This window comes from Oncorhynchus nerka, linkage group LG8 (assembly GCF_034236695.1).
Source record: "Oncorhynchus nerka isolate Pitt River linkage group LG8, Oner_Uvic_2.0, whole genome shotgun sequence".
Taxonomy (NCBI): domain Eukaryota; kingdom Metazoa; phylum Chordata; class Actinopteri; order Salmoniformes; family Salmonidae; genus Oncorhynchus; species Oncorhynchus nerka.
The window spans coordinates 59,546,473-59,565,287 of NC_088403.1; the positions used below are offsets into that span (position 1 = coordinate 59,546,473).

General features: G+C 45.1%; 1 protein-coding gene across 3 annotated transcripts in view; it reads right to left on the reverse strand.

The window, feature by feature from the left end:
* The window catches only part of LOC115133868 (VPS10 domain-containing receptor SorCS2-like), a 431,471-nt gene that overhangs the window by 291,487 nt on the left and 121,169 nt on the right, over window positions 1-18,815 (reverse strand). For all 3 annotated transcript variants that reach the window (XM_065021949.1, XM_065021948.1, XM_065021950.1), the window contains exon 2: window positions 5,730-5,797. In XM_065021949.1, coding sequence (XP_064878021.1) covers window positions 5,730-5,797 — 68 coding nt within the window. The remainder of the gene's footprint in view (window positions 1-5,729; window positions 5,798-18,815) is intronic.

Consider the following 18,815-nt stretch of genomic DNA (forward strand, 5'->3'; position numbering starts at 1 on the left):
TAGAATGCTCTTTGGCCCTTAACAGAGGGCCAGAATACCTGACCACTGTGACCCAAAATTAAGGAAATCTTTGACTATGTACAGACTCAGTGAGCAAGGCCTTGCTATTGAGAAAGGCTGCCGTAGGCAGACATGACTCTCAAGAGAAGACAGGCTGTGTGCTCACTGCCCACAAAATGAGGTGGAAACTGACCTGCACTTCCTAACCTCCTGCTAAATGTATGACCATATTAGAGAGACATATTTCCCTCAGATTACACAGATCCACAAAGAACTCCAAAAATAATTATATTTTGATAAACTCCCGTATCTATTGGGTGAAATGCCACAGTGTGCCATCACAGCAGCAAGATTTGTGACCTGTTGTCACAAGAAAAGGTCAACCAGTATTGATGTTTATTTATTTTCCCTTTTGTACTTTAATTATTTGCAAGTTGTTACAAGACTATGTATAGCCATAATATGCCAGTTGAAGTGTTAATATTCATTTTAAACTTTTGTGAGTGTAATGTTTACTGTTCATGTTTGTATTGTTTATTTTCACTTCTATTTGCCTTGCTTTGGCAATGTAAACATATGTTTCCCTAGCCAATAAAGCCCCTTGAATTGAATTGAGAGAGAGGGATTAGCCCCAAGGTCCCCTGAGGCAAAACAGTAGGGGACACAGGTCAGACATTTATCACATACGTTTCTCCTCAAGCACACTTCTTCTCTCCCTCTCTTCCCCTCTTCCTCTCTCCCTACCCTCCCCTCTTCCTCTCTCCCTACCCTCCCTCTCTTCCCCTCTCCCTCTCTCCCTACCCTCCCTCTCTTCCTCTCTTCCTCTCTCCCTCCCCTCCCCTCTTCCTCTCTTCCTCTCTCCCTACCCTCCCCTCTTCCCCTCATCCTCTCTCCCTACCCTCCCCTCTTCCCCTCTTCCTCTCTCCCTACCCTCCCCTCTTCCCCTCTTCCTCTCTCCCTACCCTCCCCTCTTCCCCTCTTCCTCTCTCCCTACCCTCCCCTCTTCCTCTCTTCCTCTCTCCCTACCCTCCCCTCTTCCTCTCTCCCTACCCTCCCCTCTTCCTCTCTCCCTACCCTCCCCTCTTCCCCTCTTCCTCTCTCCCTACCCTCCCCTCTTCCCCTCTTCCTCTCTCCCTACCCTCCCCTCTTCCCCTCTTCCTCTATCCCTACCCTCCCCTCTTCCCCTCTTCCTCTCTCCATCACTGTCTTTTCCCCTTTGTCTCTCTATCGCGAGAGAGGTGTGTGAGTGATAGAGAGGTGTGTGAGTGAGAGAGAGCCTGTGAGTGAGAGAGAGGTGTGTGCGTGACAGAGAGGTGTATGAGTGAGAAAGAGGTGTGTGAGTGAGAGAGAGGTGTGTGAGTGAGAGAGAGCCTGTGAGTGAGAGAGAGGTGTGTGAGTGACAGAGAGGTGTGTGAGTGAGAGAGGTGTGTGAGTGAGAGAGAGGTGTGTGAGTGAGAGAGAGGTGTGTGAGTGACAGAGATGTGTGTGAGTGAGAGAGAGGTGTGTGAGTGACAGAGAGGTGTGTGAGTGAGAGAGAGGTGTGTGAGTGACAGAGTGTTGTGTGAGTGACAGAGAGGTGTGTGAGTGAGAGAGGTTTGTGAGTGACAGAGAGGTGTGTGAGTGAGAGAGAGGTGTGTGAGTGACAGAGAGGTGTGTGAGTGAGAGAGAGATGTGTGAGTGACAGAGAGGTGTGTGAGTGAGAGAGAGGTGTGTGAGTAAGAGAGAGGTGTGTGAGTGACAGAGAGGTGTGTGAGTGAGAGAGAGGTGTGTGAGTGACAGAGAGGTGTGTGAGTGAGAGAGACCCTGTGAGTGAGAGAGAGCCTGTGAGTGAGGGAGAGGTGTGTGAGTGAGAGAGAGGTGTGTGAGTGAGAGAGAGATTTGTGAGTGAGAGAGAGCCTGTGAGTGAGAGAGAGCCTGTGAGTGAGAGAGAGGTGTGTGAGTGTGAGGGAAAAAGCAGGCCTGTTGTCCACATTACAATCTCAGTATAGCTGTAATTGACATAACGCTCCCCTTTCTGGGTCTCTGGTCTCGTATGGAGCTGTTGTTAAATGTTCCTTACAAGGAAAATCATTATTTTATTCAAACGCAAACTGTGTCTTTTCGATATAAACCTTCTTTTTTTTTATATAAACATCCTCGGTTGCCTCCATTTCATAGCAACCATGCCGTTTTGCATCACAAAGAGAGCCGTTCTGGTGAGAAAAGGGAATGTTTAGGTCTCTTCCTCGAGCTCCAGCTGAGGATCCTGGGACAGCCATAACAGATTCAAAGCCCCGGTTATTGGAGCCAGAGACGCAGCATTAAACTCCCATGGCTGACGCCAGAGTTATGGAGGTAGCCCAAACTCCACAGAACACAAAGAAGAAAGAACACTGGGAGAGACAAGGGAGAAACTGAGGTCTTTAAAAAAAAAAAAAAAAATCAATCCCATCAGCCACTTTGAAGCAGTTGATTTATCCTTAACTTTTTCAACTCTGTCGTATCTGAACACGACCATAAACAGACAGGTTTTACACAGAGAGTTGTGTCAGCAGGGGGCAAAAGCACATACACTATTCTAAAGCGTATAATTGACCAGCACTTTAAATTATCAATATTTAGTCGTCCCCGGCTGTGCCTAAGCGAGATCTGTATCAGATCAGTCACCTTTGATATTCTCTTAGAATGAAATAAAAATGAAGATGATGATATTCTGTGAGAGATCTTTGAGAATTTAGTCATGTGAAAGATAGCCAGTTGGAGCAGATTGGATCCCTCCCACTCCGTCTCTCCGAAGCCCAGTTCACATAGGATTGGATCCCTCCCACTCCGTCTCTCCGAAGCCCAGTTCACATAGGATTGGATCCCTCCCACTCCGTCTCTCCGAAGCCCAGTTCACATAGGATTGGATCCCTCCCACTCCGTCTCTCCGAAGCCCACTTCACATAGGATTGGATCCCTCCCACTCCGTCTCTCCGAAGCCCAGTTCACATAGGATTGGATCCCTCCCACTCCGTCTCTCGAAGCCCACTTCACATAGGATTGGATCCCTCCCACTCCGTCTCTCCGAAGCCCAGTTCACATAGGATTGGATCCCTCCCACTCCGTCTCTCCGAAGCCCAGTTCACATAGGATTGGATCCCTCCCACTCCGTCTCTCCTCCGAAGCCCAGTTCACATAGGATTGGATCCCTCCCACTCCGTCTCTCCGAAGCCCAGTTCACATAGGATTGGATCCCTCCCACTCCGTCTCTCCGAAGCCCAGTTCACATAGGATTGGATCCCTCCCACTCCGTCTCTCCGAAGCCCAGTTCACATAGGATTGGATCCCTCCCACTCCGTCTCTCCGAAGCCCAGTTCACATAGGATTGGATCCCTCCCACTCCGTCTCTCCGAAGCACAGTTCACATAGGATTGGATCCCTCCCACTCCGTCTCTCCGAGCCCAGTTCACATAGGATTGGATCCCTCCCACTCCGTCTCTCCGAAGCCCAGTTCACATAGGATTGGATCTCTCCCACTCCGTCTCTCGGCCCAGTTCACATAGGATTGGATCCCTCCCACTCCGTCTCTCCGAAGCCCAGTTCACATAGGATTGGATCCCTCCCACTCCGTCTCTCCGAAGCCCAGTTCACACAGGATTGTCTCACACCACAAACCCATTATCCGCTCTGGCTTAATCCTGATTGGAAAAATATGGGACCGCCCCCCCTTCAAGCATCCGGGGAAGACTGGGGTCGGGATTGCTGGGATCACCACTGTTGATGTTACTTCAGCTTTCAGCTGAGTCATTGGAAGGTACAGAGACAGTTTGGGGACCACATGCCTGGGTTCCTCACAGAGCTTTTTAATCTTAACCAGAACCTCTCTCAAATTTAAGAGAATTGACAAGCAAAACTGAGAAAGTAAAAGAGGGGTAAACAGACAGACAGAAGTACAGGCAGATCTGTCTCATTTCACCATGCAGTGGTTGATGTAGCCCACACTAAGAAATCATCACCGACTTTCAAGCCAGTCCAAAGGACTCCAAAGGCAAGCCACGTCGGATGACAGGCGTCTAAAACCCACTGACCCAGAAGCCTCACAGAAGTTCCTTTCTCCCGTCTTCTCAGCTAACGCTCCTCCAGAGCGGTGCCTCACATCGCCTGGCGTCTTGATCTACACCACCTGACAGTGAGGTGCCGAGCCCATTAATCTCCCCCATCTTCCCCACCGTTTGATCCCATGCTTGAGGACATCAAAGTGTTGGCTCAAGGACAGTGGAGGTGGCGGTGCAACTGCACAGCCATTCTGGAGCTGACAGGAATCCGACGCCCACACACACAATAACAGCACAACAACACCACGGCGGCCATTTTGGCTCCTGACAAAAACATGCTAATTCTCTTCACCGTTCACAGACAGTAATGAAGGGAGGCTAACAATGTGCCAGATTTGTGATTTAAATTACAGTTTGTTTAGATTCTTTCAACTTCTTTTTTTTTTCTCCGACCAGACTGGTTCGTCATGGTGAACCGTAAAAAATTATTAATGAATTACAACAATCAAAACATCAACAGGAGCAGGGTGGAAATAGTATGTGCATTATTCATATGACTGCTAGAGGGAGACAAGCAGTCACAGCTAATGAGCGGCCAGCGTTTTGAAGTGCAGAGGACCCACAGTGAGGTAGAGGGGAGTAATGAAGTACTATTGTGAGACCACAGGAGGGGAGGACAGCTGGTAATAAGGTCCGGAACGAAGCAAATGGAATGGTATCAAACACAGAGGGAACCATGTATTTGATGCCATTCCATCCATTCCATTCCAGCCATTACCACCAGCCCGCCCTCCCCTATTGAGGTGCCATCAACCTCCTGTGCATGAGACACATTTACTGTTTGATGGCTTTCTATTTCTATCATTAGAACCAGGACCCTGCCACTTATCTTTTAGAATAACAGAATGTATGTGTTAGAGTGATTGGTTCTGAGCTTCTGAGTCTCTGAAACGGAGAACAGTGTCACTGCTGACTGGCCAGTTCTACTAAGTAGAAGCTGCTCTGGTCTGCCCATCAGGCCGAGTCGTGACCCTGTCTCCCTGGCACCAGACGGTGCCCACTGTCCTGCCCTGTGCCACACTGATTAGCTATCTGTCCAAACAGATGCCGGTTCTCGTCCCATGCCACCAACCCACTTTCTCTCTTTCCCAGCCCCAGCTGATGTTTTGTCGTTCTTCCAAACTGTTCTGTCCGTACTCAGTGCCAGTGTGTCTTCTGAGAAGCACAGCAATGAGATAAACCGACCCACCACTCTTTAAAGGTGCACTATGCAGAAATTGTTCCACCATTTCCTGGTTGCTAAAACTCCAATAGTTGGCCTTATTTCAGTTTATGTGACAAAATAAGCAAGTGTAGTGTAGATAATTATTCTACCATCTAAACCACTGTGAAATATATTTTCCAGAACCAAAAATATTGTATTTCCAGCTGTTTGAAGCTGGTGTACAAAAACAAAAGTAAAAAACACTTAAAACAAAACTTAAGAACAGGAAGAATAGAAATAGCGCACATAGATATACCGCTTCTTAGACTTGATTTCAGCGGGAATGACAGATCTATGACTCACATTTCTATGTGAATTTGGTCTGGTCGACCAAAAAAGTGACATATTGCCACTTTAACCTCACAGTGAGTCCCTGTCCTGATAGGTGGACTTGGCTGTGGCGCCGATATAACCTGAACAGGGACTATAAAACAGCCTTTTGATCTTACCTCCAGAGGGAGCTCTCTAGGACCTTGCTGGAGTCGACGTGGTAATACTTGGTCAGGATGAGAATGACCTGAGGAAGACGAAGAGGAGAGAGGAAGAGAGGAGGATGAAGGGTGAGTCTCAACAGTACAATATAAACTGAAACACGTTCACAGATAGAGCATGGTAACTATTGCAATAGCAGTATTTGGTTTGATTCAAAATGATTCAAAAATGTATTTTGAAAACTTCTTTCCCTGGGCTGTGGCTGTAATGCTGATGATGAACCGTTTGAGAGAACAAAGAGAGTCTTGTTTTACACTTTAATTTGAGAAGGAAATGTTTACAGAGTGGTCCTCACGCCAGATGATGTGTCCTGTTAAACGCTGAATATCACTTCAGGAGGAGCTGCAAATATTAAACCCCTTTAGAGTTTTTTTCAAGTACAAGTGCTGAACATTAGGTTTTGTGGGGAAGAAAATCTGCCTTTGATATACAACTCAACAGAGACCTATATCATTCATAGAACCAGAGCATCTTGCCCATCTGTTAATGGAATTTTATCATTCCTATATGTGTTCATTAATCAATTTAATTAAAATCACGCTGTCTGTTTCTGAAAATTTGTAAGACCCTTATTTGCATAAAATAGACAGAGACCAGTCTTATCAAAATTAGATAATAGTATTTATTCTCGGAGCGCGCTGCCATAGAACCACGTACAACAGTTTATGTATAAAATATGACGTCATTGGTTATAGAATGAATCTCCTCCTCTCGACCAAGACAAAGCAGGTTCAAAAGTTTATTCCAACCCACTAGCGCACACTCCTGACACACACACTATATCAAGATTAACTTCTGAAGTCTCACCATTATCTATCACTATTTAGCAGACAGTTCCAGATAACGGAAAACCTAGGGAGGCTCTCGCTGTCTTATCTAAACGCCCCAGAGTTAAAGTTGAGTTGGTTCAAACATAGGTTAATGACCCTCTTTGCTTATTTAAAACACACAACACATTCCTCCCCAACCTAGTTGGAATGGTGTTTATTATGTTTAATTACTCCTTGTTCATGCTACATAATCTCTTCCTTATGAAATAACATTATTAATCAGATATAATAAAACAGGGTAGACATTAATTAGTTATAGTTCTATTTAAACGTAGATATTGTTTAGTCATTATTCATAAAATTCCTAACACCATCGTACAAAAACATTCACGCACACGTGTGTGTGTGTGTGTGTGTGTGTGTGTGCTTGCGTGTGTCTCACTCCTTCATTGGTTTTTCTTATTTTCTGAGAACTCTCCGGTTTTGACAGCAGTGCGGCCTGCTGGGCGTGCGTTGCCATGGCGAGGGATGCCGGAGGTTCAGAGAGCGAGCAGTTAGCCCTTTGGCGGTGTTATTGGCAGGTCGGTGGAGTGAGCTGTTAGGATCCAGGGAAGAACACACTGGGCCTTACTGCCCAGGGGCTGGTAGTAGCTGATTGGCCCAGGGCCCTGGCCAGGAGCAGGATCCAGGGAAGAACACACTGGGCCTTACTGCCCTGGGGCTAGGTGTAGCTGATTGGCCTAGGGCCCTGGCCAGGAGCAGAGGTCTACAGAAGGCTGTGTTGAAGATGGCAGCTCTGTCGAGACTTCAGTGTATGAACCACAGTGCAGAGTATAGGTCGTCACGGGTCCAAGAAGTTGGATCCATTCCCGAAATGAATCTGGGGCTTTCTCACCCGGGCCTGATATGCATAAATAAAGAGACCTGTTCCGAATGGTTCCGGCCTAGGTTCCGGCCTAGGTCCCGGCCTAGGTTCCGGCCTAGGTCCCGGCCTAGGTCCCGGCCTAGGTTCCGGCCTAGGTCCCGGCCTAGGTTCCGGCCTAGGTTCCGACCTTTCTAGGGAGTTTTTCCTAGCCACCATGCTTCTACATCGCTTGTTGTTTGGGATTTTAGACTGTGTTTCTGTACAGCACTTTGTGTAAAAAGGGATTTATGATTGAAATTTGATTGAAATTTGATAGATTTTTTCAAGTTGGCTGGATGTTCTTTGGGTGGTGGAGCATTCTTGATACACACAGGAAACTGTTGAGCGTGATAAACCCAGCAGCGTTGCAGTTCTGGACACAAACCGGTGCGTCTGGCACCTAATACCATACCCCGTTCAAAGGCACTTAAATATTTTATCTTGCCATTCTCCCTCTGAATGGCACACATACACAATCCATGTCTCAAGGCTTAAAAATCCTTCTTTAACCCGTCTCCTCCCCTTCATCTACACTGATTGAAGTGGATTTAACAAGTGACATCCATATTTCTCTAGCTTTCGCATGGATTCACCGGGACAGACATGTAAAGAGCAGGTGTTCCTAATGTTTTGTGCACTCTGTGTATGTTGCTGCTACTGTTTATTGTCTGTCATTTTATTCCTAGTTATATGTGCATATCTTCCTCAATTACCTCGTACCCCAGCACATTGACTCAGTACTGGAACCCCTTGTATTCAGCCATGTTATCATTACTCATAGACTCAGTACTGGAACCCCTTGTATATAGCCCAGTTATCATTACTCATAGACTCAGTACTGGAACCCCTTGTATATAGCCCAGTTATCATTACTCATAGACTCAGTACTGGAACCCCTTGTATATAGCCCAGTTATCATTACTCATAGACTCAGTACTGGAACCCTCAGCCCAGTTATCATTACTCATAGACTCAGTACTGGAACCCCTTGTATATAGCCCAGTTATCATTACTCATAGACTCAGTACTGGAACCCCTTGTATATAGCCCAGTTATCATTACTCATAGACTCAGTACTGGAACCCCTTGTATATAGCCCAGTTATCATTACTCATAGACTCAGTACTGGAACCCCTTGTATATAGCCCAGTTATCATTACTCATAGACTCAGTACTGGAACCCCTCAGCCCAGTTATCATTACTCATAGACTCAGTACTGGAACCCCTTGTATATAGCCCAGTTATCATTACTCATAGACTCAGTACTGGAACCCCTTGTATATAGCCCAGTTATCATTACTCATAGACTCAGTACTGGAACCCCTTGTATATAGCCCAGTTATCATTACTCATAGACTCAGTACTGGAACCCCTTGTATATAGCCCAGTTATCATTACTCATAGACTCAGTACTGGAACCCCTTGTATATAGCCCAGTTATCATTACTCATAGACTCAGTACTGGAACCCCTTGTATATAGCCCAGTTATCATTACTCATAGACTCAGTACTGGAACCCCTCAGCCCAGTTATCATTACTCATAGACTCAGTACTGGAACCCCTTGTATATAGCCCAGTTATCATTACTCATAGACTCAGTACTGGAACCCCTTGTATATAGCCCAGTTATCATTACTCATAGACTCAGTACTGGAACCCCTTGTATATAGACCAGTTATCATTACTCATAGACTCAGTACTGGAACCCCTCAGCCTAGTTATCATTACTCATAGACTCAGTACTGGAACCCCTTGTAATATAGCCCAGTTATCATTACTCATAGACTCAGTACTGGAACCCCTCAGCCCAGTTATCATTACTCATAGACTCAGTACTGGAACCCCTTGTATATAGCCCAGTTATCATTACTCATAGACTCAGTACTGGAACCCCTTGTATATAGCCCAGTTATCATTACTCATAGACTCAGTACTGGAACCCCTTGTATATAGCCCAGTTATCATTACTCATAGACTCAGTACTGGAACCCCTTGTATATAGCCCAGTTATCATTACTCATAGACTCAGTACTGGAACCCCTTGTATATAGCCCAGTTATCATTACTCATAGACTCAGTACTGGAACCCCTTGTATATAGCCCAGTTATCATTACTCATAGACTCAGCACTGGAACCCCTTGTATATAGCCCAGTTATCATTACTCATAGACTCAGTACTGGAACCCCTTGTATATAGCCCAGTTATCATTACTCATAGACTCAGTACTGGAACCCCTTGTATATAGCCCAGTTATCATTACTCATAGACTCAGTACTGGAACCCCTTGTATATAGCCCAGTTATCATTACTCATAGACTCAGTACTGGAACCCCTCAGCCCAGTTATCATTACTCATAGACTCAGTACTGGAACCCCTTGTATATAGCCCAGTTATCATTACTCATAGACTCAGTACTGGAACCCCTTGTATATAGCCCAGTTATCATTACTCATAGACTCAGTACTGGAACCCCTTGTATATAGCCCAGTTATCATTACTCATAGACTCAGTACTGGAACCCCTTGTATATAGCCCAGTTATCATTACTCATAGACTCAGTACTGGAACCCCTTGTATATAGCCCAGTTATCATTACTCATAGACTCAGTACTGGAACCCCTCAGCCCAGTTATCATTACTCATAGACTCAGTACTGGAACCCCTTGTATTCAGCCACTCGTTGTGTATTTATTATTACTTTCATTATTACATGTTTTACTTTTCTATTATTTCTCTATTTTCTCTGCATTGTTGGGAAGGGCCCAAATCATTTCACTGCTATTCTACATCAGTTCTTTACGAAGCATGTGACTAAATTCAATTTGGTTTGAGATGACTCGTTCATATCCATACAATTTCCATCCATTTTCAGATGAGTTGAACCTTTGACAGCCTGAGGCATACTTTAGCCAATTAGAAAATATGAATTGGTTCTAATTTGGTGTTTGTTCTCTACGGATCCGTCTGGCCAAAGCCTTAGGCCCTCAACAAACTTTAGTGTTGCCCCCTTGTGCCAGGGCAGAGCAATGAAGCTATAGGGATTTTTATTCCAAGAGGACAATAGGCCTCTTTTATGGAGGCTGAGCTACTCTTTAAAGCCCACAATGGGACTCAAGAGAGAGTTACATTATACACATAACCCAGAGTTGGTCGGTCCAAGCTCCACATCTCGGACTGAGTGGAACTGAGTGGAACACTGAGTGTACTTCGAGAGTAGCTCCAATCCCCATTCCACAACAGAGAGACGAGTTCTATCTAAGGCACTCTACAGACTCTCAAGACACTTTGGCTCAAAGCTACTCCTGCTCAAAGTTCCATCCCTGCGGTAGCTTGGGGTTCCAAAGGCACTTTGTCTCAAAGCTACTCCAGCTCAAAGTTCCATCCCTGCGGTAGCTTGGGGTTCCAAAGACACTTTGGCTCAAAGCTACTCCAGCTCAAAGTTCCATCCCTGCGGTAGCTTGGGGTTCCAAAGACACTTTGGCTCAAAGCTACTCCAGCTCAAAGTTCCATCCCTGCGGTATCTTGGGGTTCCAAAGACAATTTGGCTCAAAGCTACTCCAGCTCAAAGTTCCATCCCTGCGGTAGCTTGGGGTTCCAAAGACACTTTGAGGCCAGTGGAACGGAAACGTCAACAATCCCCCAAAGCCCTGCATTAAAGACCAAAATTGGTTAAAGAAAATTGTGATCAATAAAAAATTATAACAGTTTCATTTAAGGACCAGCTGTGCCATATAGATTGCAAAATAGTTGGGAGATTATCGATGTGGATGGTGTTCAGAGATAGATGGGAGGGGTTGAGTAGAGCTGAAGGATGGGACTGGATGGTGTTCAGAGATAGATGGGAGGGGTTGAGTAGAGCTGAAGGATGGGACTGGATGGTGTTCAGAGATAGATGGGAGGGGTTGAGTAGAGCTGAAGGATGGGACTGGATGGTGTTCAGAGATCGATGGGAGGGGTTGAGTAGAGCTGAAGGATGGGACTGGATGGTGTTCAGAGATCGATGGGAGGGGTTGAGTAGAGCTGAAGGATGGGACTGGATGGTGTTCAGAGATCGATGGGAGGGGTTGAGTAGAGCTGAAGGATGGGACTGGATGGTGTTCAGAGATAGATGGGAGGGGTTGAGTAGAGCTGAAGGATGGGACTGGATGGTGTTCAGAGATAGATGGGAGGGGTTGAGTAGAGCTGAAGGATGGGACTGGATGGTGTTCAGAGATAGATGGGAGGGGTTGAGTAGAGCTGAAGGATGGGACTGGATGGTGTTCAGAGATCGATGGGAGGGGTTGAGTAGAGCTGAAGGATGGGACTGGATGGTGTTCAGAGATAGATGGGAGGGGTTGAGTAGAGCTGAAGGATGGGACTAAAAACAAACAAAAGACAACTATTGAAAAATATTCTGTAAAATGTATATAGAATGTAGTATAAGTATAAACTGGAAGTAGAAGTGTTATTGTCCATTAGTTTACTCCAATTAGGGTGGTAGGGTTAGGGGAAAATAATATAGGCTTGAATTTGTATATGTTATTTTCCACCATAATTTACAAATAAATTCATTAAAAATCCAACAATGTGATTTTCTGGATTTTTTTTTTCTCATTTTGTCTTCATAGTTGAAGTGTACCTATGATGAAAATTACAGGCCTCTCTCATCTTTTTAAGTGGGAGTACTGGCACAATTGGTGGCTGACTAAATACTTTTTTGCCCCACTGTACATATACAGTATATATGAGGGACTGGAAATTATTCAGACAATTATATTAATGGAAGCCACAATCTATCTGCAATATTAAAGCTGAAACAAGCTTCTAAAGATTTCCTCAGTTACTGCTGGGAAAGTCTATCCCCACAGATGGGGAATTGGAAAGCAGAGATAATCTGAACTTTTACTCAAAGTCATTGAAGTATGTGAAACCGGGAAGGCTCTTGTGTGACATCCTGCGATGCAGCAAGCGAGCATATCCCTCCGCCCCTTGCCTGGCCGCGTGCTGCCCTACTGTGAATCAGCTAGTGACCGTGGCAACAGACTGTCAGCCTCTGCAAAGCTGTCCCTCTCTATCCACACGGCTCTAATGAGACGCCGAGTAAGACCGAGACCTATCTGACTCTCACCAGCCAGAGACGTAATGAAACACCAACGCTGACTTCATCTGCTATGCTGAACATTTGGACTTTTTGCCAATTATGTTTTTTCAAGTTTTAATTGGCCATGCCCTGGTGAGGGAAGTGAGGAAAGTGGTTTACTGACAAGTTTAGGTGTTGATGGAAGGATGAAAGAGAAGAGTAGTGGAGAAGGTGGAGGACTGGCACAGGAGAGAAGGAAGGAGATGTCTAGGTAGAACAGGTAGTTGGTCTCTCGTCAATGTCCTCAACTCTCAATTCAACATGAAAAGATACATCGGAAGACGGAACAACTTAATACGGGGAGCTGGTGAGCGACCTCTGAACTCTGAGTGCTGGGATCAAGTTCCACCAGGATCAGATTCTAGAAGGCTATAAACAGGGGGGAAAGTATTTGGTTGTGCATTTCAGATTGCATTGGTGAAGCATTCCTCTGAAGAGCCCCACTTATACAAGATCTACTATTTCATGTAAAACAGAGTTGGGTAGTAAATGAGAGCATGCCTCTGCTAGTGTCGCCCGGGACTGGCACAACCACATGTGTGCCCCTGTTTGCAATAGACAGCCCTGCATAAAAATACAGATTGCTTTGGGCGTTGCACATCAAATAGCATCCCAGAAGCGTCCTGTGAAATATGAAAAAGTAAAGAGACCTTTTCTGTCTTTCTCTCCACTGGGCCGACAGAGATTCGGGGCATCATTCATTGGCATGTCAACACTCCCCTGGTCTTGTATCTGACCAGCCCATTAAAATGCAGCGTCTCCAGAGAAACCCCGCGCTACACAGTCCTATCCCTGTGCTACACAGTCCTATCCCTGTGCTACACAGTCCTATCCCTGCGCTACACAGTCCTATCCCTGTGCTACACAGTCCTATCCCTGTGCTACACAGTCTTATCCCTGTGCTACACAGTCCTATCCCTGTGCTACACAGTCCTATCGCTGCGCTACACAGTCCTATCCCTGCGCGACACAGTCCTATCCCTGTGCTACACAGTCCTATCCCTGCCCCACACAGTCCTATCCCTGCCCCACACAGTCCTATCCCTGCCCCACACAGTCCTATCCCTGCACTACACAGTCCTATCCCTGCCCCACACAGTCCTCAGTCCTATCCCTGCCCCACACAGTCCTATCCCTGCCCCACACAGTCCTATCCCTGTGCTACACAGTCCTATCCTTGCCCCACACAGTCCTATCCCTGCGCGACACAGTCCTATCCCTGTGCTACACAGTCCTATCCCTGTGCTACACAGTCCTATCCCTGCCCCACACAGTCCTATCCCTGTGCTACACAGTCCTATCCCTGCCCCACACAGTCCTATCCCTGCCCCACACAGTCCTATCCCTGCCCCACACAGTCCTATCCCTGCCCCACACAGTCCTATCTCTGCACTACACAGTCCTATCCCTGCCCCACACAGTCCTATCCCTGCACTACACAGTCCTATCCCTGCACTACACAGTCCTATCCCTGCACTACACAGTCCTATCCCTGTGCTACACAGTCCTATCCCTGCAATACACAGTCCTATCCCTGCCCCACACAGTCCTATCCCTGTGCTACAATGGTTTGAAACTGAGTTTGAGGCTGAGTTCTGCACGAAGGGAAGATCATTTTTCTTTAGAGAAGTGGTGGACAGGGCAAGTCCAAATGCTACCATGAATCACTATGAGGAGGAGGCAGATGGAGTGTTGTGTTGGCGACGGCGGGCCTCCCCTTCATGACAAAATTGCTGAATAGTGGAGAAGCTTGATCCCACCGCTTCCACCAACGGGAACTGGCCGGAGCCCGAGAATGCAGCTTGGCAGGCCCCAACTACAACTTATTTTACTGAAAGGGAAAGTTTGGCACATCCAAAAGGTCTTAACAGAGCAGCAGCTTAGAACGATCTTCCTGTTATTCGGGAACAAGTTAATTATAAATACAAAAATGAATCATAACAACTGGAGCCTACATAGATCTGCAAATATGTCAAGACGAGAAAGTCTGAGTGGTCGTTTTGGAACGAACCACGACGGAAAAGCACAGTGTGGGCATTTTAATGACTGCAAAGTAAGTAAGGGGTCAATTGTGAAGCAATTGACCCTGGAAGAGTGTTTCCTTTCAACAAATACATCTCCTATTCACATAAATGTTCTATTCATTAGAGCAGTACAAACACTGGAAACTCCAAGCATTTCACATAAAGAGCTTCATAAAAAAAATGTTTTTGCCACAACGTCCATGCAACCCTTGTGGCAACATTGTCGCAGTCTGATGGTGACCCACTGTGGGAATGTTGTTCGTCAGCCTCGGGATGACATTTACTGGGGAAAGATCAACTGGGCAGTCAGGACCCCTGACTGAATAACAACGCACAGTTTACAAGAGCCCCCAGTGAGCCCTTTACACCAGCACCATCTTGGCTTTTTGTTCTTCCTTGAGACATTCTGCTACACTGGGGTTTTCATTGAGAAGCTATCAATCAGCTTTAGAAGAGAGAGACGAGAAGAGTTTGGTGAAAGGAAAGGGAATGAACGGAACGAGAGCAGGGATAAAGAGAGAGACGAGAATCGCCAGAGTTGGAGAGAAAGAAGAAGAACGCAGTCATTCATTTTTAAGGCAAAATCTGTGAAATACAATCACTTTATCAGAGTGGAGGCGAACACATTCTTCAGAAAACAGACCACACACAGATACACTTTTCATCACAGTCTGGGAAAAAAGAGGACTCCCGGCCAATTCAATTTGAGGAGTGACTTTGCTTTGCCTCCTCAACACTGGTTGACCACGTTGTCAACCATGGCCTGACGCTGAGGGAGGCTGGACTGCGAGTACAGCTCAATCTAAGCCGATATACAGGGGCAAGTGTGATGAGAACATTTAGACTGGAAAATAGGTATTGTAAAAATATCATCATATCAAAAACATCTGCACGGTTTCAGTAACTGCTTACAGTACTGTATTCTATGGACTATCAGCACTTCTGTTACCTTTTCCTGTGAAATTACTGTACTATTGCATACTGGTTTTTTTGGGACGACAAGGAGGAAGGCCTCCTATGTTCACAGAACAGCAAGAGAGGGAGATAGTAAACATGGTTTTGGCCAACAATGCTATAACACTCAAGCAGCTCCAAGCTAACATTGTCAATAACCACGTCATTTTCAACGATATCCATCAGGTCTCAACATCAACACTGGCATGCATCCTAAAAAAAAAACATATTCAAATGAAGCAAATTTATCGAGTGCCTTTCGAGCGCAATTCCGAAAGGTTGAAACGACTGCGGCATGATTATGCAGAGGTATGTATTCACTTTAGCAGTGTGATCTTGCATACTGTCTCATAATCTTTTACTGTACTGTAATATGTATACTAGATCTACACTGAACTACACAATTTTTCCTGACACTGTTTTTCAGAGAGTTTTACGAATGGATGGAGAGGAGATCCAGCATTTCATTTATGTAGATGAGGCTGGGTTCAACCTGACGAGAACACGAAGGAGGGGAAGAAACGTCATTGGCCACAGGGCTATAGTCAATTTCACAGGGCAACGTGGGGGTAATATAACACTCTGTGCAGCCATTACACAGAATGGGGTCCTCCACCGCCATGGGCCCTTATGGGCCCTTACAACACAGCACTCATACTTACATTCTTGGACCAATTGCACAACATAACAGCAGCAAATCAAATCGATCATATGCAATATATTGTTGTCTGGGACAATGTGTCTTTCCACCGCTCTGCTCTGGTTCAGAACTGGTTTCAGCAACATCCACATTTCACCGTCCTATATCTTCCACCATACTCTCCATTCCTCAACCCTATAGAAGAGGTTTTCTCTGCATGGAGGTGGAAGGTACAGTGCCTTGCGAAAGTATTCGGCCCCCTTGAACTTTTCGACCTTTTGCCACATTTCAGGCTTCAAACATAAAGATATAAAACTGTATTTTTTTTGTGAAGAATCAACAACAAGTGGGACACAATCATGAAGTGGAACAACATTTATTGGATATTTCAAACTTTTTTAACAAATCAAAAACTGAAAAATTGGGTGTGCAAAATTATTCAGCCCCTTTACTTTCAGTGCAGCAAACTCTCTCCAGAAGTTCAGTGAGGATCTCTGAATGATCCAATGTTGACCTAAATGACTAATGATGATAAATACAATCCACCTGTGTGTAATCAAGTCTCCGTATAAATGCACCTGCACTGTGATAGTCTCAGAGGTCCGTTAAAAGCGCAGAGAGCATCATGAAGAACAAGGAACACACCAGGCAGGTCCGAGATACTGTTGTGAAGAAGTTTAAAGCCGGATTTGGATACAAAAAGATTTCCCAAGCTTTAAACATCCCAAGGAGCACTGTGCAAGCGATAATATTGAAATGGAAGGAGTATCAGACCACTGCAAATCTACCAAGACCTGGCCATCCCTCTAAACTTTCAGCTCATACAAGGAGAAGACTGATCAGAGATGCAGCCAAGAGGCCCATGATCACTCTGGATGAACTGCAGAGATCTACAGCTGAGGTGGGACACTCTGTCCATAGGACAACAATCAGTCGTATATTGCACAAATCTGGCCTTTATGGAAGAGTGGCAAGAAGAAAGCCATTTCTTAAAGATATCCATAAAAAGTGTTGTTTAAAGTTTGCCACAAGCCACCTGGGAGACACACCAAACATATGGAAGAAGGTGCTCTGGTCAGATGAAACCAAAATTGAACTTTTTGGCAACAATGCAAAACGTTATGTTTGGTGTAAAAGCAACACAGCTCATCACCCTGAACACACCATCCCCACTGTCAAACATGGTGGTGGCAGCATCATGGTTTGGGCCTGCTTTTCTTCAGCAGGGACAGGGAAGATCGTTAAAATTGATGGGAAGGTGGATGGAGCCAAATACAGGACCATTCTGGAAGAAAACCTGATGGAGTCTGCAAAAGACCTGAGACTGGGACAGAGATTTGTCTTCCAACAAGACAATGATCCAAAACATAAAACAAAATCTACAATGGAATGGTTCAAAAATAAACATATCCAGGTGTTAGAATGGTCCAGACCTGAATCCAATCAAGAATCTGTGGAAAGAACTGAAAACTGCTGTTCACAAATGCTCTCCATCCAACCTCACTGAGCTCGAGCTGTTTTGCAAGGAGGAATGGGAAATCATTTCAGTCTCTCGATGTGCAAAACTGATAGAGACATACCCCAAGCGACATACAGCTGTAATCGCAGCAAAAGGTGGCACTACAAAGTATTAACTTAAGGGGGCTGAATAATTTTGCACGCCCAATTTTTCAGTTTTTGATTTGTTAAAAAAGTTTGAAATATCCAATAAATGTCGTTCCACTTCATGATTGTGTCCCACTTGTTGTTGATTCTTCACAAAAAATACAGTTTTATATCTTTATGTTTGAAGCCTGAAATGTGGCAACATTGGTCTTGTGTAGTGTTTGATGAATTCACATTATATTTGTACGTTGTTGATAGTAGCCTACTCTAATCATAGGGAAGTAGAAGTGCTAAGTTTTTTTGGTTTATCACAGCAGAGTATAGTAATGTGAAACGCGTATGTTTTATATGGTAACAAAGTGTGGTTTTTAAATAGAAGTGTATAGTTTTTACAAGAGTGTTTAATTTTGCAAAGGATCTGTAGTGTTTTGCTAATTGGGTGTGTGGTTGTGCTAATTGTGTGTAGTGTTTTGAAAACACGGGCCCTGTTTTGAAAATCGTGCTTAAGCAATAAAAAAAAACTGTAATATCTTAGCTAGGTCACAATTACCTCCATTCCTCTCCTTCAATAGCAGTGACAATCAGGGCATTGCCCATTCAGGTCTCAGCGTTCGACAACCTCGAGTGGTCATGTCTGTTAGAACACGTTTCTGCACGGACCTCAACCCTCCCTCTGCAGAGCCAGGCACCGGGCAGTGACCCATACAAACGCAGACGTTTTAACGGTTGTTTGAGACAGCGACCCCTCATTAAACTGCTCCGGGAGAAAGGGTATTACATGGGCCTGTGAGTTTGGCTGGCCCTGCAGTCTAACCAATACAAAGGAATGTCTACTAGACTAACCCTTACACACATGGTAGATTCCATACAGTCAGGCTGAGGTAGTCAGCATTCCACTGGCTGGTTCCCACTATAGTTTATCTGTCTCCTATGCTATAGTATTGTACATTATTCTATAGTATTGTACATTATTCTATAGTATTCTACATTATTCTACAGTATTCTACATTATTCTATAGTAT